Genomic DNA, 26,193 nt, shown 5'->3' with positions numbered 1-26,193 from the left:
ACTAGGGCATAAACCCAATCATTACAGGGGCACCATTCCCACAAAGCAAAGCACAGGGGCACCAACCCCAATCATTACAGGAACACCAACCCCGCAAAGTGAAGCACAGGGGCACCAACCCCAATCATTACAGGGGCACCAACCCCAATCATTACAGGGGCACCAACCCCACAAAGCAAAGCACAGGGGCACCAACCCCAATCATTACTGGAACACCAACCCCACAAAGTGAAGCACAGGGGCACCAACCCCAATCATTACAGGGGCACCAACTCCAATCATTACAGGAACACCAACCCCACAAAGTGAAGCACAGGGGCACCAAACCCAATCATTACAGGGTCACCAACCCCAATCATTTCAGAAACACCAACCCCTATCATTACAGGGACACCAACCCCACAATGCGAAGCACAGGGGCACCAACCCCAATCATTACAGGAACACCAACCCCAATCATTAAAGGGGCACCAACCCCAATCATTACAGGGGCACCAACCCCACAAAGCAAAGCACAGGGGCACCAACCCCAATCATTACTGGAACACCAACCCCACAAAGTGAAGCACAGGGGCACCAACCCCAATCATTACAGGGGCACCAACTCCAATCATTACAGGAACACCAACCCCACAAAGTGAAGCACAGGGGCACCAACACCAATCATTACAGGGTCACCAACCCCAATCATTTCAGGAACACCAACCCCTATCATTACAGGGACACCAACCCCACAAAGTGAAGCACAGGGGCACCAACCCCAATCATTACAGGAACACCAACCCCAATCATTACATGGGCACCAACCCCAAACATTACAGGGACACCAACCCCAATTATTACAGGGGCATCAATCCCACAAAGTAAAGCATAGGGGCACCAACCCTAATCGTTACAGGGACACACCAACCCCATAAAGTGAAGCACAGATACAAAGCACAAACATTCACTCACCAACAAACAACTGTGCATCCAAATCGAATCTGAAAGGGTTAAGCTTTCTGCACACTGCAGAGAGTTAGTGCTATGTCTCTGTGTGCCTATCTCGCTTGCCCGCTCGCTCTCTCTTGCTCTCTCTTGCTGTCTCTCTCTCTCACATATGAACAATAAGAATAATGATTTCTGCGAAGCATTCTCGATATTCCAAAACCTGACAGTTTCTGTTTTTAGTAACTATTTAAATGATCTCATTTTGGCTTCCATCAGGGTACTGTGAGAGTGAAATGGGACACAACAATACAGACCAAGAGCAGGCATGATATAATCTTTCCTTGTGGGCCCATTGGTCTCAGGTCTGACCCTTAGGTGAAGCTCCTCTTTTCCAGTTTTACTCAAACGTAGCCCTTGTTGGAAACCTGCTAGCAGCGCCAAATTGTTAAAGTGCAGATTTGAGACGGCACAAGGAATCCCTTGTGGACTCAGACCTGTAAAGCCTCTCTCTTGGTTCGTCCTGGAGATTGTATTGTTTGGAAGTCTGGAATAAGAACCTCTTATGGACAGATTAGTTTAATTTTCGTCATCACCTTTATTCACTAATAGCATCACTGTTACAACATAACACTGACACCAATAAGCTGAACTAACTGGGTTCTAATAACCTAGGAGATTAGTTACCAACTCTCCAAGTGCCCCAGTAGGCAACTCTGATGTACTGATACAAAGTGGCTTCCTTTATACAAAAGTTTGAAAAAAACATTGCATATTCTTAATCAGACAGATACCATGAAAGACAATAGTTTGTAAGGAAGAAACATTAATTGACAGGTCGGTGTACGCGTGACTAATCACTCCTACAGGCCCAAAGCCTTTCATTAGGTGGGAAAAACATACCCAGGCTGCTAGCGAGATAAACTGCTATCATAAAGAGGTACCAGTCTGAGCTAATTGAAGAGTTTATAAAGTAACCTTGCACAGCTCGCATGTCTGATATCATTGTTTTACAAAATCGCTTCTTAGCAAGGAGGGCAAACTTTTGACCATAAAATGGCTTCCCAACAGACTGTGTCAGAATCTCTTCAATGTTAGGTTTAGAATAATTTTAGGCTGGGAGCAGATTCCTGCTTTTTATCTTAAGCACAGAATCATTCTGTACCTGAGGCTGAAATGTTACTGCAAGGTTGTATTTAAAATGATTAATTAGTCTCGAATTAAACGTGCCTTTATTTCAAGTTTGTAATTCAAATTCAAATAAGACATAAGATCTGATTAGTTCGAGTTGACAGTGGGGCAGTCCATAAGGTCTGTAGAGTGGTCTGCAAGAACAGCAAGTAAGGAAAGGCTTCATCAATATTACCTTCTACAGGGTCTGTACTTAATAATTGATAATGGCTACTGAATATCATTGTAAAATCCCAAAATGCAATTAAATTCAATCCATAGCACAGAAGCACTAAGAGCTAATTTTCTACTGGATTCAACAGCCTCAGCATTAAAATGGTCTCTCTCTCTCTAGTGTCTTTTTGAACTGTCAAGTCTGGATTTTGTATCAGCAAAGAATTTTTTTTTCTCTCTGTGACTGCCCTGCTTGCAAGGGGTAATAAGAATCCATTATAATTGGCAGCATCTAACCATTAATTACAAAGTTTTTGAGAGTACCGAGTTTCAGGGTCAGAATCGAACAGTGTCATTAATTTCACAAGGGAACGGCTGTGAATGTTATCACTTGATGTCCTGTTCTCAGATTCACCGATGCTAAGGCAAATGTTCTTCATTGTCTTACAGCATCCTGTTATCACTTGGTGAACCCAGATGTCCCTATGTTTAAGTTCTCCCCCTTTTTCTGAGCCTTCTAGCGTGTCTATTTTCTAGTGCAGTAAATGTGTCCTATAATTCGGCATTACATTTTAGTCTAAATGTTTAAAGGCAAGTTTTAAGGCTATAGAAGTTCAGTCATTCTAAATCAAAGAGACAACATTGAGAAAGTGAACGCACTGCTTGCAGATATCAACACTTACCAATAGGTGATGAGAGACCCGACCCCACATCTAAAGAAGTGAATCACAACCCTACTCACAAAACTTCAGAAATCTGGAGAAATAAATAAGACCAACTTCCAAAAAATGAAAACAGATGCATCCAAAGCACCACACTTCCACAGACTGCCCAAATTCACAAACCAGGAGCCCCAGCCAGACCCATAGTCTCAATACCTGGAACACCAATGTACAGATTAGCCAAGGAGCTATTCCACCCAAGAGTTCCTGAACACCTTCAAAGATACCAAGAAAGAAGAGGCTGATATAATGGTCTCCTTTGACATAACAGCCCTGTTCTCATCCATCAACATCAACCTGGCCAAGGAAACACTGACTATCCTATTAGAAGAACCAAAGACATACACCAAGAGCCATGTACTTCATCAGTAAGGACAGTATTCTCAAGTTTGTGAACTCATGCCTTACCACCCACTTCACTTTCAACAACAAAACCTACAGACAAACCAACAGAACACCCGTGGTATCTCCAATATCAGTGTTCTAAGCAGAGGCAATAATGTAGAGACTTGAATGAATAGCTCTGCCAAACATCCAACCCAAACTTTGGTCCACTACGTGGATGACACATTTGCTCCAAAGTGTGTAATAACATCTTTGAACAGATTGTTTAGGAAAAGAAAATAGGAAAGCACCTCTCGTGGTAGTGTCCCCACCTCTGGCTCAGAGGTTAGCAGTGTTGCTGCACAGCACCAAGGACCTGGGTTCGATTCCAGCCTTGGGCGACTGTGTGGAGTTTGTGCATTCTTACTGTGTCTGAGTGAGTTTCCTCTGATGCTCTGGTTTCTTTCCAGAGTGCAAAGATGTGCAGGCTAGGTGCATTAGCCCTGAAAAATGCAGGATTACAAAATAGGGTTCGGGAGGTGGATCGGAGTGGGAAAATCTTTGAAGGATTTGAATGGCCCGCTTCAGCACTGTAGGGATTCAATGATTGTATAAAAGAGCCAGGTTCAAGTCCCACCTGCTGCAGAGGTATGTGAGGCATCTCTGAGTAGGTTGATTAGAAAAATACAAAAACACTTATTGGGGGTCCTCTTGTGGTAGTGTCCCTCCCCCTGCTTGGGGAGAACTGGGTTCAAGTTCCAACTGCTCCTGTGGTTAAATAATATCTCTGAACAGGCCGATTAGAAAAATAGGTTAAGTTGGAAAAAAAATGTGAAAATGCCTATTGGAAAGTCAGTACGTAATGGCTAAATTACTATTTAACTTGTTGGTAATTTGTATTTACATCTTACATTCAACTGATTTGCATGAAAGTCCAAATTTAAACAGCTCATGAAAATACCTGCCTGAGTCAGTTTTTTCGAAACCTTGTTATTCTGAATTTAGCACCCCAGAGGTTAGTGCTTTGCATGGTTGAAACATTGCAAAACCATAGGCAAAAGAAGCAAGTGCAAAGAGGCAATTAATGTTGAACCAGACATAGGAGACAGTTTTTTTAAAATTTATTCTGCCAAAGCCCTTGTAAACACCTATTAAAATTATTAACTTGCTCTATCCAGGGCAACCAATTTTGTTTCATATTCAGATCAGACAAAGATGTTTAAAAAGACTATATCTTTGCTCTTCAGACAGTCCCTCAGGATCAAGGATGTCCTGCTTCCATTTGGGTTCTGGAATGGCTGATGTTTGGATTTGGACTTGTCATATGTCAGGCTTGAAGATTTGGTTAGGTTTGTTTAGAGGTTTGTGTGCTCCCTGAGACACCTCTACTTTGTCTCTGCCCTCTTCTTGTGTAGTCGCAATGATTTTTGGTGCTTTCCTGAATGAGCCTTCTCCATTTTGGTTGGCTATAAGCCAAGTCCTCACTAAGTGAACTGGGACGTTTAACTGTTGTGGTTGTGTTCGCCGAGCTGGGAATTTGTGTTGCAGACATTTCGTCCCCTGTCTAGGTGACATCCTCAGTGCTTGGGAGCCTCCTTTGATGTGCTTCCCAGGAGGCTCCCAAGCACTGAGGATGTCACCTAGACAGGGGACGAAACGTCTGCAACACAAATTCCCAGCTCGGCGAACAGAACCACAACAACGAGCACCCGAGCTACAAATCTTCTCGCAAACTTTGAACACCTACTGGATGTTTAACTCTCAGATCAGATATAAACCTATTGATTGGCAGAAGATTCTCAGGCCTGTATAGCCGACTCCTGTTCCTATTTCTAATGGCCTATGCTTTGGAAACATTGTTCAAAGTGCTCCACTATCCTTCTGCAGGTCTCCTGCCAAGAGGAGTCTGCCCACAGCTATTGCAGCTTTGTTAATAATGGTTTCGATCTGTATTCTTAATCATCAGATCATGCATTGTTAGTACAGTCATGAATAGTAATGCCTTGGAACGACCAACATGATGTAAACAAGAGTGATTTCCAAACCAAATTAGTTTAATTTGAAATCTAATCTAATAGATATCATTGGAATCCATTCAACGGCATCAAGGAAAATAAAATTACAGGGAAGACAGCATGGGAATGGGAATGACTAGATTGCCCCACAGAGAGGTAGAATAGATTTAATTGGCAGATTGGACTCTTCGCCCTGAATGGCTCTGACCAAGGTGAAACTTAACATTAGAAACAATCCTGCAGTTCTCTCCCATCATCCAGCAGCAACTGTACCCCTTTTCCTTGTACTAAACAGTCATCCATCCACACAGTGCACCATCCCAGCAGATAATGACAATCATGAAACAAGGTGAAAGGTGTTGATAAAAGTAAACTAATAGGTAGGGGATCGAAGTGGTGCTAAACGTTTTGTTGAGATGTTATAAAAACTCAGAATACTTTGTAAAAGCATGCATACTTATATAATGTCAACTGATGTTATTACCAGACAAGTAGATCCCAGACTGAAAATCTGGCTTGACAAAAAGAAATGGTAACAAGATGATGTTTCATTAATAACAGCTACAAACCAAGAATTGGTTTTAACAATACAATAAAATAGGATTTAATGTGCAAAAGAAATTATAACTAGAATAACTAGAAATTATAACGAGAACAAACCGCTATTTACATAATTTGAAAGGTTTAAAAACAGTCCAAGATGATCCTCTCTATCACAGTACTATTACTTTACAGTACTTGAACACCTTGGTGGGAGATTTCCATTCCCTGTCACTCACAAAGAAATGATGTATTAGTTAATTTCAGTTCTGGTCTTGAGAGCTAATAACCCTTGATTAGTCACACACTAAGCTTCGTTTCCATCAGCTTCAAATAACTCCTTCATGATTCCAACCAAATAAATCTGGCCTAGAGCTTTCAACTAAAACCCTCAGAGATAATGTATTTAACTGTTCTACACTAATTCCTTTCTGCACACAAACATTTGACCTATCTTCAAATCAAAACTTCTGCAAATTGAAATTAAAAGCTTTCGAACAATAGGTCACCTCCACCCCAACTGAAACACCTATTCAAACTACAAACAATCGTTCAGTTAAAACATAGGATCAGGGAAGTGACTGTATTTACAGACTGCAACCCACGACACGACATGACCAAGATTGAAAACTGCTTACAGAATTAGATTCTATTGAAACATTGTACTCAAGTACAGTGATACAGGAGTTCAGTGTAATGTTTACAATGTCGCCATTCATGGTGCCATTTTAGGTACAAGGCCAGGACTGTGATGGAATACACTCCATTTGTGAAGAATGGGTGTAACTCCAATAACATTCAAAGAAGCTTGACACCATCCAGGACAATTTGATTAGCATCACATCCACATACACCTATTCTCTTCAGTACCAACACTCAGTAACAGCATGTACTATCCACAAGATGCTCTGCAGAAATTCACCAAAGATCCCTAGACAACACCTTCCAAACCGACAACCACTTCTAATTAGAAGGACAAGGGTAGCAGATGTATGGGAACACCACCTAGAGGTTCTGTCCAAGCCACTCACCATCCTGACTTGGAAATATATCACTGTTCCTTCACTGTCTCTGTGTCTGGATCTAAATCTGGAATTCCCTCCCTAACAGCATTATGCATCAATCTACAGTGTGTGAACTGCAGCAGGTCAGGAAGGCAGATCACTACCACCTTCTCCATAGCAGGGTGGAGTCTAGAACAAAACACTTGAAGGAAGGATGTTTGGAAAACTATTAAACAAAAGCTGACAAGTTTATGGAGAATGTGGCCGATATCCTGATGTCTGAAGTGGCTCTCAGTTATAGATTTTCTTTTGAAATCAACTTGTTTAGATGTGTTATGCGACACATCGGTAAGAGATGGCACCTGGACTCTGAACCTCTGGCCCAGAGATAGGGATACCACCAAGATCCATGCGTAAGTCCCATACATTTTGTTATCATCTTCTAAAATTCCATAGATTCTGGAAGGATCACAGTGGATTGGATAATAGTTGGTGGGCGGCACGGTGGCACAGTGGTTAGCACTGCTGCCTCACAGCGCCTGAGACCCGGGTTCAATTCCCGCCTCAGGCGACTGACTGTGTGGAGTTTGCACGTTCTCCCCGTGTCTGCGTGGGTTTCCTCCGGGTGCTCCGGTTTCCTCCCACAGTCCAAAGATGTGCAGGTCAGGTGAATTGGCCATGCTAAATTGCCCATAGTGTTAGGTAAGGGGTAAATGTAGGGGTATGGGTGGGTTGCGCTTCGGCGGGGCGGTGTGGACTTGTTGGGCCGAAGGGCCTGTTTCCATACTGTAAGTAATCTAATCTAATAACACCTTTATTCAAGAAATGATGAGACAGAAAGCAGATCGTACGTCAGTTAGTCTAACAAAGGTAAGGCTGTCTTGCTGCTCTGAAAAGAAAAGAAAACAGGAAGTCATGCAAATGGTTTCTCCTGGTCTGGCTGTAAACTTCAAAATAGAGCTCTAGTAAGCCCAATGCATCCATCATTAAGGTTTTATTAAAACTATGTTTCCTGCGATAGCTGTACATATGTAGTCTTCCCAATGCCCTGGAGTATTATCTGGTGTTTTTATCTCTTTAACCAGAAGTTACAGACTAGTCGGAGAGGGTTCCAATGATAATTCACTTGGCAGATTGCTGGAATAACAGGTTTACCATACCAGGAGGGATTGGGTCAACAAGGCTTGTATTCACTGAAGATTGAGAGGGTATCTTGTTGAAATGTATAAAATTCTGACAGGGCTGGACCGATTTTATGCAGGTTGATGTTCTGGGTCATGGGGGTCATGATGTCAGGACACAAGGTAGACCATTTGTATGTGCAACTAGGAGGAATGTCTCTACTCAGGTGATGACCCTGGAAAATTCACTATCACAGTGGGACAATATAGTTAAGAAATAAATAGGTTTTTAGACACTGACAATGTCAAGGGTAGAGGAACAGAGCAGAAGCACAACCTGCACATTGATTTGGATGAAGGAATCAACAGCTAGATTTGCTGATGGCTTCAAGATAGCGAGCAAAGTAAATTGTTCGGGGAAGGTAGTCTGTCTGCACAGCGATATACATAAAGTGAATTGCCAAACAAATAAGTACATGGAGTACAAAGTGGGAAAAATGTGAACCTGTCCACTTTAGCAAGAAGAATAGAAAAGCGGTATACTGTTTAAATAGAAAGAGATTGTAGAAAAGGCAGGGGATTCTGGGTGCCCTGGTGCTATGCAGATGAAACAAGTCATTAAAGACAAATTGGACAATGTCACTTATCGCAAGCAGAATGGAACATATAAAGTAGACATTTTTACTGCAGTTGTGCAGACCTTGGTTAGACCACACCTAAGATGTGATGTTCCGTTTCGGTCCCCTAATTTGAAGAATTATAATTGTGTTAGTACTTCAGAGACAGTCTATTTCTGGACTAAAACGGTTATCTAGAAAAATATTGTAAAAGTTGGGACAATACCTATTAGAGTTTGGACGATCAAGAGGTGATTGTAATGAAACAAGATCATGAAAGGAGTTGATTCAGCAAATACAAGTAAGATGGCTCCTTTGTGGCCGACTCCAGAAGCAGGAGAGCTGGAGATTAAAATAGTTTTCAGAGGATCGCTAGCCTGTAAAGTCTGCTTTATAGTAAATGATATATGCTAAAATTTAATTCACAGCAGGATCACATAGAATTTGAATAGACAAAGGAGTAGAGAGTTGTGAAGTGTAGACAGGAAGTTGGAATCGAGACCACAATCAGGTTATTAGCTTATTGATTGGTCGAGTAACATCTGAAGATCAAATAGCCTATTGCTGCTCATGACCCATTTCTCATTGAAATGTCCCACATCTGTCAATTAGGAGAAAGAAAAGCCTGATCAGATCATGCTGCCGTGCATAGTTATGTTTGGGCCTTAAGGCATCACCTCAATACCTGTAAAAGGCTCACTACCTCAAACTACCCTGGAAAAGGCACAGTATCTCAAGCAACTCTCATTCCTGCTTATAAAGGATGCTATCTATTACCCTAATGAAACAATCCCCTAAAGCTGCCATTTGACTTTTTGCTTCCTTCTCTTGAATGGCCTCTTCCTGTACCACGGTGCCATGTCAGCTGGCTCATTCTCCTTTCAACTCTGTTCCTCATCCACACAGGGAGCAAGTACATTGTACCTGTTGGGCAAGTTAAAGAGCTGAGGCTTCCCTGTTCCTGAATACAGGATCTCTCTACCTGCCTCATTTGCTTTCACACACTGCTGTCCCTGCCCACTGACTGAATTTGAGGTACTTAATCTACCAGGTGTGACCGCCTCCTGAAACAAAGCATCCACTGAACTCCGGCTCTGCTGGATGTGCCACAGAGTCTGAAGCTCGGGCTCCAGCTTATCAACTTTGAGACAAAGTTCCTTCAGCAACACATGCTTGCTGCAGATGTGGTAACTGCAACTCACAACACGATCTGCCAGCTTCCACATCATACAGCTACAGCACATCATCTGCCCAGCCATCTCTACCATCTCGACCTAGTTAATTTGGTGTAGTAGTTAATTAATCCCTCATTAGTTAATTAATTCATTAATTAGTTTTTCAGCGTTTTTATTTCAAATTTAGAAGAGATTTCTTACCAGCCAATCAGAACACAGCTTTCCTGAGACTCACATTTTCTGTTTGGCTTCAGTTACTCTGTGTGCTCCTCCCTCTAACTCCGCTCTCCTGAGGTAAATTAGTTTTTATACTCACCGCTCCGTGTAGTCCTTTCTCTATTCCTCTCAATTTGTTGGGCAAGGAACTCTTCCAGAACAATAAACTTGGAAATATTCTCCACATCATATCCCAACATGATAGTTTTTTTTTGAAGACTCCACATTCAATGCATTCTTCACTGTACTATTAGGCATAGATTCTCCATGAGGCATCAGCCTGTTGCCTTTTTCTGCGTTGGAATGGGAGTCAGAAAGAAGAATAGCAGAGCAAAGAGGGATTTCTGGTCACAAACTGGACAGTTAGTTCAGTGACCTCCACTCATATATATTTTCCAGGTGAATGCATTGCCTGAACATGAGGGCACAGGTCACACATCAAATATTCAGGCTAGCTCAGCCGACATGATAATCAGGAGGAAGGTGACAGTCTATCAGTATCTGGGAATTAGATTAGATTACATTACATTACAGTGTGGAAACAGGCCCTTCGGCCCAACAAGCCCACCCCGACCCGCCGAAGCGCAACCCACCCATACCCCTAACCTAACACTACGGGCAATTTAGTATGGCCAATTCACCTGACCCAGCACATCTTTGGACTGTGGGAGGAAACCGGAGCACCCGGAGGAAACCCACGCAGACACGGGGAGAACGTGCAAACTCCACACAGTCAGTTGCCTGACGCGGGAATTGAACCCGGGTCTCTGGCGCTGTGAGGCAGCAGTGCTAACCACTATGCCACCGTGCCGCCCACTAATTCTTGTTCGGAAAGCAGGGTCCAGTGGTACCAAATGGAAATGCATTGGGAAGAAAACTAAATGTTTTGGGAAGGGGGTTTTAGAGTTCCATGGGAAGGAAAGGGGAAGCAAAGCTCAAATGTTCCAAGTAGAACCCAGATTCATACTGCTTCTACTCCTGGCCCCAATAAATGTTTTCAAAATGTCTCTTCGGGCCCCCTGTGTTGTTCATAATCATTAGCAGCTATGAAGTGTGAATGCCATCCTGACTCAGACCACAATTAACATTACAGCACGGGATTGATGGCATCATCAAAGAGGATTACAATGAGTTCATACCAGTGCCTGGGTCACCTGCTCAGTCGTGTGGGCTACAGTCAATTTCAATCCAATACAGCAGAAAGCAGGAAAGGGGATATTTTAGTTGCCTTTCATCCAGCCTTGCACCAAGATGTTGGGTTAAAAATCCTCTTTCTCCCATTGATTTGCCACTATTCATTAATCAAACTTTTCTTTTTCAGATCCAATAAAAGTGAACGGTCACCAGATTTTGAGATCTGTCGGTGATGATGCCCTGCTGCCGTGTACAATTAACACTGAACAAACTGTCTCACAATTCATGTGGCGACACAAGCGTGGTCAACAACAATGGACCTTTTTCGCAGCAGGTTTCAAAAATGGAAAGGATGAAAAACTTAACGATATATTTGACGGCAGAATGACCTACGTTGGCCAAAGTTCCAAAAATGCGTCGATGTATTTGAGAAATATTACCCTAAGTGATGAGGGGATATACAGCTGTATTTTCACTTTATCCCGTAATGGGCCTGTTGAAGAGGACATACGGCTAATCGTAAGAGGTGTAGAACCTTTCCATTTTAATGTCTGACTTTTAATATCACTTTTAATGTTGCACGCTTGCCTCCAAGTCAAAGCCCAGGCTGGAACACAATCTTGACACTACAGTGTAGCACTGAAAAATGTACATGACAGGTGTTGTCTTTCAAAAGCATGTTGAGATTGTCCTGGGTGGGTGTAAGATATTTCATGTCACTGTCTCAAAGCAGAATGCAGGAGTTCTCTCTGGTTTCAAGCAACATCACACAAAAATTCTGGTCATTATCACAATGCTGTTTAGAAGACTTTACTGTCTACTAAATAGTTACTGCATTTCAGATATTAAAATGATTCCCATGCTAAAATATTAATTTGGTGTCAATTGGATCTAAAAGTTTTAAATTGGAGGAAGGCTAATTTTGACGGTATTAGACAAGAACTTTCAAAAGCCGATTGGGGACAGATGTTCTCAGGTAAAGGGACAGTGGAAAAATGGGAAGCCCTTCAAAAATGAGATGACGAGAGTTCAGAGACAGTATATTCCTGCTCGGCTGAAAGGAAAGGCTGGTAGAAGTCGGGAATAATGGATGACTAGAAAAATTGAGGTTTTGGTTAAGAAAAAAGAAGGAAGCATATGACAGGCATAGACAGGAACGATTGAGTGAATTCTGACGGTATAAAGGCAGTAGGAGTATATTTAGGGGGAAATTGTTCTTTATACAGATGAGCTGAATGACTTCGTGTTATGCAGTTATCATTGGATTATTCACGGTCACTTCCAACACAGTGTTGTCATATGTAATCTTTATTTAGTTGTTCCTTTACAATTCACTTCCTGAATTTACTTTTTTCCTAAAATAACTAAAATTCTTTTCTGCAATTTTCTAAGAGGATTAATTCACTCCCTCTCACTTGATCTTGAAAGTGTTAAAATGTAAACTGCTGTCCTGATACCCAGGATGCTATTCATTAAAACACACTAATACAATTACATGGTGAGTTTCTCCAGCAGAAGTTGAAGATCCCATTAGTCCATGCTGTACAGAACTGTCCATAAGCAGAGAGGTCTTGCAGTTTATTTGTATTATACATCAGAGGTTTCCGTTGTCATCTCAGTCTTTTTTCACCATTTCTTTCTGTGGTTTCCTCAAGGTAAGTAATAAAATTCTTTCATCTTTCATTTGAATAAACATCTTTCATTTGGAGATGCTGGTGTTGGACTGGGGTATACAAAGTGAAAAATCACACAACACCAGGTTATATTCCAACAGGTTTAATTGGAAGCACACTAGCTTTCAGAGCGTCGCTCCTTCATCAGGTGATAGTGGAGGGACACAATTCTAAGGCACAGAATTTATAGCAAAAATTTACAGTGTGATGTAACTGAAATTATACATTGAAAAATACCTTGATTGTCTGTTGAGTCTTTCGTCTGTTCAAATACAATGATAGTTTCACTTCTTTCATGTGTAAATCACAAAACCTTTTTTTAAAAGTTACATTCTCAGGTTAGCTGTAACAATGGGCATTAGCTCGACAATAAGTTGAAGGTGTTAGCCCCCTGTGTTCTCTGTCTGTGCCATGATGTTTAGATTGATTCTAATCTAAAAAGTGAGAAAACAGAGTTTTACATGAATTCATGCAATTTTTGAGCAAACTACAATGTAACTCTGCAAGTACAAATTCGCCCCACAAAATATATGTGTGCATGTGGATCTTTGTCTGTGTGTGCGTATCTGGGGGTGGGGGATTGTGAGTGTCTATGAGAGAGAGTGTATATGTGTGTGCATGAGTGTAGAGTGGTCTAAGTCTCTGAGGGTGTGTGTGTAGTGCAATGGTGGTCACCTGTAATGTGACATGAACCCAAGGTCCTGGTTGAGGCCGTCCCAATGGATACCGAACTTAGCTATCAGCCTCTGCTCGGCCATTTTTCTCCTTTTCTGTACTGACTGTCCCGAAGTCCACCTTGGAGGATGGTCACCCGAATGTCCAAGGGCTGAATGTCCTGGACCACTGAAGTGTTCCCCAACTGGGAGGGAACCCTCCTGTCTGTTGATTGTTGTGCGGTGCCCATTCATCCGTTGTCGTAGCCTTTGCTCGGTTTCCCCAATGTACCATGCCTCCGGGCATCCTTGCCTGCAACGTATAAGATAGATAAGTTGGCAGAGTCACATGAGTACCTGCCACATACATGGTGGGAGGTGTCCCCACGCATAATGGTGGTATCTATGTCTACACTCTGACACATCTTGCAGCGCCTACCGTGACAGGGTGGTATGGAGTTGTCCTGAGAGCCGGGCAGGTTGCTATGAACAGTGATCTGTTTGAGGTTTGGCAGTTGGTTAAAAGCAAGCAGTGGAGGTGGGGGGAAGGTGTTGGGGAGGTGCTCATGCTCATTGATAATGTGTTGCTGGTCACGAAGAACATGGCGTAGTTTTTCAGCTCCTGGGAAGTACTGAACAATGAAGGGTATCCTGTTGGTTGCAGCCCGTGTCTGTCTCCTGAGGAGGTCATTATGGTTCTTGCTGTGGCACATCGGAACTGGCAGTCGATGATTTGGGCATTGTACGGTGTTCTTGTGAGGGCATCCCTAAGTACTTTCAGGTGCCCATCCCGTTCCTCCTCACCTGAGCAAATCCAGTGTTCACGTTGGGCTTGTCCATAGGGGATGGCTGTTTTAATATGTTTTGGGTGGAAGCTGGAGAAGTGTCGCATTGAGAGGTTGTCTATGGGTTTGCGGTAGAGTGTGGTGCTGAGGTGTCCACCCTTGATGGAGATGCATGTGTCCAAGAATGAGACAGATAGTCGAGAGTAGTCCATGGTGAGGTTGAGGGTGGGTGAAGCGTTCCCAGTTTCATTTGACTGAGAGGATGGACTGCAAAACTTAGGTGTCATTGTGATGTCTAATTTGAACTAGGTTCAGTGTTTGATGTTGGTTCATCATTCAGAAAGGATCATAACATCTGAATGTTCTAAACTACACTTCTGTGTCTCAATTTAGCTCCTCCAACTGTTACCATCCAAACACATCCAGACTTTTCTCTGACTGACTGCAGGAAACGCCTCATTGTCATCTGTACAGCAGCAAATGCAAAACCAGCCGCCGGTATCACTTGGAAAGCCCCTTTTGATGTACATACCAATGAAAGTATTGGGCCTCCTGCTGCAAATGGGACTGTGACTGTCTCTAACTGGTTTCAACTGTGTCCGAATAAATCGCTTCATGGGCAGAAGATTGTCTGTGTTGTGGAACATCCAGCCTTCAATGCTTCAAAACACGTTTCTTCTCAGCTGACTATTGACTGTAATTACAATTCTATCCTATTTTTCATTATATTTGTGTTAATCTTTGTAGTAAATACACAATGAGGTGCAAGAGTGAAATAGAATTTGTTATGGCTCCATTTTAGCTGTACAAGTGTGGGGCTATTAAAAAAGCAGAAGCCACTACTTTTACTCCTTCCTGTTGTGCCTCCACATTCATCTTTTTCAAACAGGCAAGCAGGACACCCAGAGGAAGGAATCAGCAATCTGTTTGAAATATACAGCCTAGATTTGACAATGTTGTCAGAACCTATTCTGCTGTATTAACTGGGGCTTGAATGAGAAGGTAGCTATGACAAATTTACTGTGAAGTGAAATCCTCAGGGAATTGAATCCTGAAATAGAAAAATACATTTTAAGCCTATATTGTAAAGGGAGAGGCATGAGCATTTTGGTGTTTTTACAAGCATATGACAAAGCTCCAACATACTGCCCCCCTCTTGATGTCAAATTTCCTTCACATCTAACTGCCAGACTCCATCACCATGTGTACATTAAACTACTGTCCTGCCAGTTACAAGATGCATTGCAGAAATTCACCAAAGATACTCCGTCAGCACCTTCCAAACCCGTTACTACTTCCACATAGAAATTTAAGGGCAGGAAAATACATGGGAACACGACGTCCTTCAAGTTCCCCTCCAAGTCACTCACCATCTTGATTTGGAAATATATTGCAATTCCTTCACTGTCACTGGGTCAAAATCCTGGAATTCCTTCCGTACCAGTATTGTGGGTCAACTCATAGCAGGTGGACTGCAGCGGTTCAAGAAGGCAGCTCACCACTACCTTCTCAAGGGCAACTAGGGACAGGCAATAAATGCTGGCAAGTCAGCGACGCCCGCATCCCACAAACCGAGTAAAGAGAAAAAAATGGTTTGTGCTGTTCCTGAATGTCTACCAGCTCCACTGTTTTACAGACATCTGTCGTGTTTAATTTTGCTGAGGCTCTGTCGTTAAGCTCAGCAGTGCCTCTTGATCTCTGGCCTTGTTAGGTCCATGTGCTACTCTGCACACTTCCCACCTAACCATTAACATCAGGGCCATAGAACAATGTGACTCATTGTTTACAAGTCTCTGAGCATGAATTTGTTCTCCATTCTTTATCTGCAGCCCTGCAATTTTTGTTCTTATGTAATTCTGTATTCTTTATTGAGAAACTTCCCACCCATTAAATAGTCTTCCACCTCTTACACAAAAGTTACCCAAATCATAACCCTGAGTAAAAAATACTCATGTCCTTTTTAATTGTTTTGCCAATTACCTGATAGACCTACCCTCTTCAGTTCCCCTGCCAGAGGAAACATTCGTCTCAATTGACCCAATTTCAGTCTCCTCCAATTGTTTTTAACATTCCTTTTACATCTAGCCTCTGTTATAATCTCCATAGAGACGTACAGCTTGTAAAAGGAGATTGGAATTTCAGTTGATAGGTGAAAAAAATGACATGAAATTACATTTTTGAACTTATATCCTGCAACACATTGTCTTTTTGAAAGCAACTTACAATTTAAATTCTTGAGAGGAATATTTCTGTTTTCTACTTATAACTTATCACATTCTCCCTGGAATTACAGTCCCTTCAGCAGAATCCACGCTTGCTCCCAGATTCCAAAGTATTTTTGTATTTCCCTTTAGCTGACTAATAACTTTCAGGAACCATTTCCTGGGACTTTCTGCAGTTACTGCTGAGATTCTATCTCCTCCACCTCCTGCCACATGTGCAACATCATTGAAGGAAAAGGAACACTCTGAAAATGCCTGTTCAACTTTCTAACATTTGTTTGTTTATCTTTTCATTAATCATCCTTGACCTATGACATATGACCACACAAATTCAAAGCAGAAGGTGGCTTCAAGTCTACTCCACCAAGATCATGACTGAACTGATTGTCGTTTCACTTACACATTCCCGCCTACACCCCAACCAAACATTGACTCCGTTGTTTCTCAACACATTCCACAAATACCATCTTAACTGCACTAATTAATAGAGGATTTTTTAATATTTCCTTCAGGATATGAGTATCCCTGACTAAATTGTCTGCCATTGCCTTCAGGCGTATTCAAAGAAGGAGAGACAGAGAGAGAAGTTGAAATTAATCTTGGGTGTAGCACAAAGCTGGTAATAGCAAGTTTGCAATATATTTTACATTCCATAAAATGTTCCTTAACAAAAAGGAGATAAGAGAATATGGAACCTCGGGTTTAGAATTGCATTCATCATGTGGCAGATAACCACTTGGAAAATGGGCCAAAAAACATGTTCTGGAATGTTGATGCAGCCTTATCATCTTTCCTTAAATGTGCATGTTTGAATTACTGATTATTTTTAATGATTTCAAAAATTCAATTCTAATGAAATTTTTTTTTCAGACATGTCATCAGCTTTTATTAACTATCAGATGACTGAAGATGGTGGCTTATACCTGATTTGTATTGCAGATGCTAATCCACTTCCGACTGAATACATCTGGACAAAGTAAGAACATTTCTGTTTTATTACCTAAATACTAGGAGGGGCTGGCATTGCAGCAGAAATACGCTACAGGCTTCACATTCATGTGACGATCAGTTCAACTAATTCCTGCCTTGTACGATTCTCTAGCCTTTCAAATCACAAACCAGTAACTCGTGCAAATTCTGGAATGGGAGCACTGACTTCTGCAAATTTCCAATCTGAGCTCCTATTAGGTGAAGCTCTGTTAAAGTACTCAATTGTAAACTTCACTGCAATGTTTCTTGCACTTTGGAGCTGAGATTAAATTCATATGTAGTGAAATTCTGCTGCTCTCTGCTGAGTGCAATTGGTTTGCTCAGTCCCTGTTTTCTAATGGTGTGGACTCCCAACATAAAATTCCACTAAATTCTACACATGATAATCACAATAAAGATGGAGTTAGTCGACATTTGGAGACGTCTCCATCCTGCGGGCAGATATTTAACATTCTTTTCCAATCCTCATAAATGCCACACAAGGATTAATTATTTCCTAACTCCCGCAGCTTTTTTGGATTTGGTGGTATCCTGTTCAATTGTGAATATTGCCATCATTGATCATGCAGTGGTGTAATTAATGGTTAAAATTAAGGGTGATGCAAAGGGCTCACGGTACTGGAGAACGGATCCCGTCGTCCTCAAGGACAGCAAGTTTGTAGAATACTTCTCCAGGGAATTTGAAGCTTTTTTGGCCACTAACTCAGGTACAACTAGTCATCCATCCATTCTTTGGGAGACTGCTATGGCCTATGCTAGAGGGATTATTATCTCATATTCTGCCAGTCAGAAAGGAAAGCAGCAGTGTCTGCTTGAAGTACACTTGAAAGCAATTGAGACGGCTTAAACAGTAAACAGTCAGTGACTAAGCTGCAGTGGATCACAGCTCTCCGATCCACCTTAAACCTATCCTCACACATATAGCAAGGAAGGAACTTTCCTTTGCGAAGCAGATGCTGTTTGATGATAAGTCAGGTAAATACTTGGCATATTTGGTCAGGAAGAAGAATGCCTCCTAGTCTATTGCTTCTATCAGGGAAGGGAATAGGACTCTTACCTACGATGCTAAAAAGATCAATGAGACATTTTGGAGATTTTACTCTGAACTTTACCAGTCTGAATGCTGTGAGGACAGACTGGATAAGATGGAGTCTTTTTTAGGAATTTGGATCTTCCTGATGTGTCTGCTGAACAAGCGTCTCTCCTTAGTGCTCCATTAGCAGCTCAAGACAAACAGGAGATGGTGAGGCAACTTCAAAGTTGGAAGATGCCTGGTCCTGATGGCTTGCCCAGTGAATTTTATGAAGAATTTGTAGGCATACTGTTAGGGCCAATTCTAGATACGTATAACTATTCATATAGTCAGGGTTGCCTCCTGACATCCTTGAGAGAGGCTAATATCTCTCTTATCCTCAAGAAAGGGTAGATCCCGGAAAACTGTTTTTTACAGATCCATCTCGCTTTTAATCTGTGATTTTTAAATTTTGTCTAAGACTGTAGCATTGTGGTTGGAAAAGGTGTTGCCTTCTATTATTAAGGAGGATCAGACGAGCTTTATAAAGGGTCACAGATCTTCTAATAATGTTAGGAGACTGCTTAACATGATTCAAGTGTGTCAGCAACAGTCAGTTCAAGGGCTGGTGGTTTCCTTGGACTCTAAGAAGACATTTGATCAGTTGGAATGGCTGTATCTTTTTTATACACTGGAGCAGTTTGGCCTGGGAGAAGTGTTTACTCGATGGGTAAGAGTCCCTTACAGTAATCCTCTGGCAGCTGTTCTCACTAATAGTATACGGTCTGATAATTTTAATATCAGTAGGGGCAGTCAGCAAGGCTGTCCCCTATCATCCTTACTCTTCACATTGATGATTGAGCTGCTGGCAGCGGCCATTCGTGGGGACCCCAATATAACTGCCCAAAGGTAGGGTCGAAGGTATATCAGATTACATTATATGCAGATGATGTTTGCATTTTTCTTTTGAATTTGGCAGTTTTGGTGCCCTATTTGGTACAATGTATTAATTCATTTGGCTTTTTTTCAGGTTACAAGATTAATTTTTCAAAACCAGAATCTATGCCTATGGGAGTGGTCTTAGGGGAATACCAGGTGTTGAAGGTGGGTTCCCCTTTAAGTGGGCACAGGGAAGCTTTCTTTGTTTGAGTCTCTCTGTTACCGTGGTTTTGATCAGAAATTTACAGCGACTTTTGTTCATTTGTTTGACAAGATTAAACAAGATCTTCAAAAATAGGGGGCCCTTCCAATATCATGGCTCAATCAAGCTGCTCTTTTTAAAATGAATGTTCTTCATTGCTTATTATTCAGTCTGTAGATGTTTCCCTTTTCCATCGACAAACATTTTGGAAATTAAGTGGTTGGTTTAGTTCTTTTATTTGACACCATAAGATGCCCCTTATCAAGCTTACAAAGTTGCAAATGCCCCAGGGGTTAGGCGGAGTGGATCTCCCAGACATCACAAGATATCAATTGAGCTCCCTTCTATCTTTTGTAAGTGATTGAGCCTGTGAGGACTCATCATCGATGTAGTTGGACATTGAGGCCTCCCAGGCAAAGTGTCCTCTTATTAAATTTTTGTTTCTGGACAAAATGAGGACAGTTGCGGAACATTGCCGCAATCCAATCAAAGCATGGAGGGCAATGAAACAGATAGAGAGTAATATGTCTAAAACATCTTTCCATACTCCCATAGTTGGTATTCCAGGTTTTTGACCAAGAACAATGGATCCCGTGTTTAAATCCTGAGTGGATACGGGAGTTTAGGTGATCTGTTTGAAAATGAAACGTTGATGTAATTTGATCAAATAACTCGTAAGGATCGATTATCAAGTAGGAACCTCTTCCGTTTTGCTTAGATCAGAGATTTTATCCAAAAAGAGACTATACTTCTGACTGAGGGTTATAGATCTGATATGGAAAAGAGGGTGCTTCATGCGAAGAGCACCCTTTCAGTGAGTACTCTCTGTCATTTGTTGGCAGGAGGTTCCTTGGTATGGGAGAGAGAGTCGGGGTGGAGATCACTCCAGAAACTTGGGAGGACATTTGCGAGAATGTGAGGAAGATTTCAAAATGTAATAGGACCCATGCTATGCAGTTAATGATTCTTCAGAGGGTTCAGATATCTTGCAAAATTTAAGCAGGGAGCATCTTCAATGTGCCCTAAGTGTAAAATAAATGCGGGTGCCCTCACTCTTTGTTTGTGGTATTGCGCCAGGCTTTGAGCATGTTGAAGCGCTGTGGCAGGAGTAATGGAGAGGGTCTTGGGGACAGAAGTCAAGGTGGATCCAGTTTCTCCTGGGTTTACCAAATTTATCTCCCTTAGTTATACATAGGAAAAAGAGTTTTAACATCCTCAGTTTTTGTGCAAGTCTGAGAACCCCCTGGGTCTATTGGGGTGACATAAGTTAATTATGGAACACATTCCTTTGGACTTGCTTACAAACATGGTGTACCAGAAAATGAACAATTTTTATAAGATGTGGCAGCACTTTCTGAATTATTTGGAAGAGGATCTGTCTGCCATTTATATTAGGGCTTTTGCCTAGTCATGATGGTTTAGTTTAATAAGCCTAAAGTCCTGGGAGGAAGAATTTCAAACAAATGTGGGTTTAATAATTGATGCTGTCAAAGGTTGAGAGTTGTGGTCTTGTTACATTGAGTAGCATTATTTATTTACTTAATTATTGATGTATAGTGAGTGTAGTTGAGAGTTTTTGCAAGGTTTGTGAAGGTTTGTTGAGAGTCCTTTTGAAAAGTAGGAGAGTAGTTTGTTTATTGTTGCTTTTGTTGTAACAATATTATATTTTGATATTTATGTATATCTATAATTTTGTTAAATTAAAATTATATTTTAAAAAACTGGGTGGTTGAAAAACAAAGGCTTGTATACACAGACCACATTTCACGATCACCAAATGTCTCAAAGCACTTTATGGCCAATGGAGTACCTTTTAGAGTCATAGAGATGTACAGCTGGAAACAGACCCTTTGGTCCAACCTGTCCATGCCGACCAGATATCCCAACCCAATCTAGTCCCACCTGCCACCTCCCGGCCCATATCCCTCCAAACCCTTCCTATTCATATGCCCATCCAAATGCTTCTTAAATGTTTCAATTGTACCAGCCTCCACCATATCTTCTGGCAGCTCATTCCATACATGTACCACCCTTTGTGTGAAAACGTTGCCCCCTAGGTCTCTTTTATATCTTTCCCCTCTCACCGTAAACCTACGCCCTCTACTTCTGGACTCCCCCACCCCAGGGAAAAGACTTTGTCTATTATTCTATCCATGCCCCTCATAATTTTGTAAACCTCTATAGGGTCACCTCTCAGCCTCTGGTGCTCCAGGGAAAACAGCCCCAGCCTGTTCAGCCTCTCCCCATAGTGCAAATCCTCCAACCCTGGCAACATCCTTGTAAATCTTTTCTGAATCCATTCAACTTTCACAACATCTTTCCGATAGGAAGGAGACCAGAATTGCACGCAATATTCCAACAGTGGCCTAACCGATGTCCTGTACAGCCGCAACATGACCTCCCAGCCCCTGTACTCAATACTCTGACCAATAAAGGAAAGCATACCAAATGCCTTCTTCACTATCCTATCTACCTGCGACTCTCCTTTCAAGGAGCTATGAACCTGCACTCCAATGTTTCTTTGTTCAGAAACATTCCCTAGGACCTTACCATTAAGTGTATAAGTCCTTCTAAGATTTGCTTTCCCAAAATGCAGCACCTCTCATTTATCTGAATTAAACTCTATCTGCCACTTCTCAGCCCATTGGCCCATCTGGTCCAGATCCTGTTGTAATCTGAGGTAACCCTCTTCGCTGTCCACTACACCTCCAATTTTGGTGTCATCTGCAAACTTACAAGCTATACCCCTTATGCTCACATCAAAATCATTTATATTAATGACAAAATGTAGTGAACCCAGCACCAATCATTGTGGCACACTACTGGTCACAGGCCTCCTATCTGAAACACAACCCTCCACCACCACCCTCTGACTTCTACCTTGTAACGTCAAAGCAGTTAAACTAATAGAATGTAATCAAAAATGTATAGTAATTTGTTAGCTGTGCCAACAAAGTGCCCTCTTTATGTTTCCTTTATCCTCTCTCTCCCACTATGTCTTAGTGTAGTCCCAAGTTCTGTAGATGGGGTGCAGAGATCCTTTTGGCTCTGGACATTTGGTTGGATGACTGCAGGAGTGTTTGTGTCTTGATGCTTCCAAGTGAGCCCTGTGTGGATGCAACTTCCAGGGATTATGGGAGGACAGACAGTGTGGTGTTGGAAGGCCTGGCCATGTCCCAGTGTCCTGAGAGAAGGTTTCTAAGGGGCGTTAGTTCATCCTCTAGCTACACTGTCTTGTCTCCTTGTGTTCATGGGACACCTGGAATGTCCACCAGGTTCCCTGTGTTCCTGTTGCTGTGCTTTTAGTTCAGAGGACCAGTACCTTGGGTGATGTAGTGGAGGTTTGTGCCTCTCCAGCAGACCTGAGGATGCTGTATCTGGGTCTCCATGACAGGCCCAACTTGTCCCTGGTAACAGCTTCACAGGTTACATGTCTTGTCACATTGCAACAGCTTCTGGGCAATAAGGACCATTGCATTCCACATACCTGCTGCTCCTGTGCTTGTGGATGAAGTTCCTTATTGCAGACACCACAGGGTCCTCGCTGGCTTGGGCTCAGCAGCTGCCTAGTCTCTGACAGCCTTGGAGTAGCAGCAACATGGGCTGTTTCTTCCTTGACTAGCTGAGAATCTGTTCCTGCAAGGTGCTCTCACAATTATGTGCTCCCTGACGTTCCAATACCAACATTCCCATTGAGGTATCAGTATCTGAGCCAGCAGGGACATCTTTGCCGATACTTCCTCGGAGATCTTGTATTTTCATTCTCAGGGGACAAGCGGATGGTTTCTGGGGAGCTGGCTATTTCTCCAGAGTGGTGGTGATCCAGATGCTGGCCGTACATGCAAAACAAAAAAAAGAGATAAGGCGAGTGGTTAGAAATGGTGTATGTAAAATCAGACTGATAGTAAGATTAAAATGAGAGTTGTAGCAGATTGAAGAGTGGTATTGACTTGGTTAGCAGGACAGGTATATCACGACATTTCCGCAGGCGCAGACCCAGTCTTCTGTGAGAGACAGGATTCTCTCCCCATTGGGGGTGAGGAGCTGAATGTCGAACAACCCTCTGTTCCCATCTGGGCCCTTTCAGCTTCCTTCAATGGGAATGAGATAAAGGGAGACATTGAGTGAGATGAAACTCATTGGCTTGGCCATTAGAATTGGTGCAGGTCAAAAGATGGGGAGGTGATTCAGACGAGTGAGTACCCAATGCAGAAGACATGCAGGTTAAATGGTCTGAGAGTTTAATGGGGGGATGCAAAGATGGACATAGTTATTGCATGGAAATACTGAAGGTGGGACAAAGAAGTCCACCAATGACTCAGCAACTAGGCTTATCAAGTAATCAACACATCACAGGCATTAGAGACTGGCAGAGCATGAGCCTGGTGGTGTGGGTGTAGTTTCAGAGAGAGAGAGAGAGAGAGAGAGAGAGTGAATGTGAATTTGGAGGGAGAAGAGTGTGGTTCTTTGCCTGATAAACCGGAGATGCTAATTGACTTCCTAAGGCACTGTTGGTTGCTCCTCCTCACCATTTAGGTAGCACTGACCCAGGTGATGACCTCAGACTGGGCTGCCAAGATCTGGTGGCATGGGCTCTTCTCCCAATTCTCTCGGAGGAGGACTCCTCTCCTTTGCGCCACCCTACTTGTCAGGTCTTTTGGGTCCTTGTTGGAGAATTGCAGCACTATCTTACCTTTCTCAATCATGTTCGGCTTTACTCCTTGACCAAGCAGAGCACCTCTGGAATGCCAGTATCAGTCTGGGTGCATACAAGCTTTTAAAATGGGACCCCAGTGCCAAGGGATGCCAAACTGTCAGCAGATATTTGGTGAGTCGTGAGTTAGTCAAAAAACCGGAGGTGTTAAGATGGGAATAGATTTGAATCTGAGGGACACCATTGGGGTGGGGGTTAGGTAGTTAATAAGTGTAAGGTAAGATATGATATGAAATCTCACTGGGTTCCATAGCAAACATCCCTCCAAGAAATCAATCGTTGCTTGCACAATTTTACTAAATATATAGTCTGTGGCATAATGGTAGTGTCCCTACTCTGGACTCGGTGTTTTGGGTACAACCTGCACCAGAGTTGTGTTGTAACAAACCTGAAGATGTTGATTAGTAAATATCTATAAACTGCATGCAGTTACCATAAAACCTTATGCCATTTGATTGAAGCAAATGAAATATTTTATTCTAACTCTGCAATTGAACTTTTGTTTTTATTAGGAAGAATGACTCTATTCCAGAAGGTGTGATAATACAAAAGGACAAAATTAAATTCTCCAAGTTGACTCCTGAATTTTATGGGCTTTATATATGTGAAGCAAGCAACACCGCTGGGACTGCATCAGGATCCCTCTATTTGTTTCCAAGTAAGTATCTTTTAATCTGATCGACATGAACATATGAAGGAGTAGCAAGCGTAGGCCATTCGGCCCCTCCAGCAATTCAGTCATACAATGATTCATATGATTGTTCCTAATTTCCATTTTGCTCCCAATGCCTGATAACCTCCTAATTAGTCAAGTATTGATCTACCTCTGCCTTAAAAATATTCAAGGATCCTGCCCATGGTGAAGAGTTCCAAACAATCATTACCCTCGGAGAAAATGATCCTCACCTCCCTCGTCAGTGAGGAAACCCCTTTTTATAAACTCTGTCCCCTAGTTCTTGCCTCTCCTCAAGTATGGGATACATGTAGTGGTTTTTAAGCTTAATTTCAAATTGAACAATAAACACATTCTGCGACTAAACATTGTCAAAATCAGAACAATTCACAACTGAAAAATTAAACTCATATATTACAATGTGTCTATACTTAGAAACTTTTTAACACCAATTGCCAATATTATTGCAAAAGTGTCTTGCTGCAAAATTATATTTATTGCTTATCATGGCCTTCTCAAAAAAAAGGAGTTAATTTTTTTTGTCAATGTTGAATGTCTGTTTAAAGCTGTGTGTTCACTTCAGGAATCAATAGAAGCTGACTGTGGCCTATGTGATCCACAAGGTTAGCTGAATGATGGGAGACAGAGTGTAAAGGTCAATAGATATTTTTTGGACTCGAGGAAGGTTTGTCGTAGAGTTCCTGCTGAGGCTGCCCATGTTGTCACCAAGGTCTAAAAGCTCACCACACCGAGTGAATAAATTATTCTGAAATTCTTTATTTGATTTATTAGTAGCTTTCAACATTTGCAACCTCTTTTTTTGGATTTATGCAGTTTACCTGCATCCAGATTTATTGAAGTACTTCAGAAATTCAATCATCAAGTCTCTTGTTCATCTACATTTTCAAGAGACAATGGTTCTAGCCTGAATAATCTTTACTGATCCTGCATTCTACTTGGAATGAAGGCCAACATATAATTTGTCTTCCTCACAGCTTGCTGCACTTGTGTATTTGCTTTCAGTGACTAGAACACAAGGGTATCGAACTCCGTTGGTACATTAACATTGCCAATCAATCGCCATTTAAATAATTTTCTACCAATCTGTTTTCCAATCGAAATATGTTACTTCACACTTATCCATCTTATACTCTGTTTACTACATATTTGCCCAATCTCAACTAACTTGTC

The 26,193-nt window shown here is 42.0% G+C and overlaps 1 protein-coding gene across 6 annotated transcripts in view; it reads left to right on the top strand.

The window, feature by feature from the left end:
• LOC140481632 (nectin-3-like) overlaps positions 1–26,193 on the top strand; it is a 117,845-nt gene that overhangs the window by 77,105 nt on the left and 14,547 nt on the right. For all 6 annotated transcript variants that reach the window (XM_072578135.1, XM_072578137.1, XM_072578139.1 and 3 more), the window contains 4 exons: positions 11,327–11,665; positions 14,644–14,946; positions 17,343–17,448; positions 24,842–24,987. In XM_072578135.1, coding sequence (XP_072434236.1) covers positions 11,327–11,665; positions 14,644–14,946; positions 17,343–17,448; positions 24,842–24,987 — 894 coding nt within the window. The remainder of the gene's footprint in view (positions 1–11,326; positions 11,666–14,643; positions 14,947–17,342; positions 17,449–24,841; positions 24,988–26,193) is intronic.

This window comes from Chiloscyllium punctatum, chromosome 9 (assembly GCF_047496795.1).
Source record: "Chiloscyllium punctatum isolate Juve2018m chromosome 9, sChiPun1.3, whole genome shotgun sequence".
In the NCBI taxonomy this organism is placed as follows: domain Eukaryota; kingdom Metazoa; phylum Chordata; class Chondrichthyes; order Orectolobiformes; family Hemiscylliidae; genus Chiloscyllium; species Chiloscyllium punctatum.
Note: the sequence above shows the minus strand (reverse complement) of the source record. Positions and strands in the feature narration are given on the sequence as shown.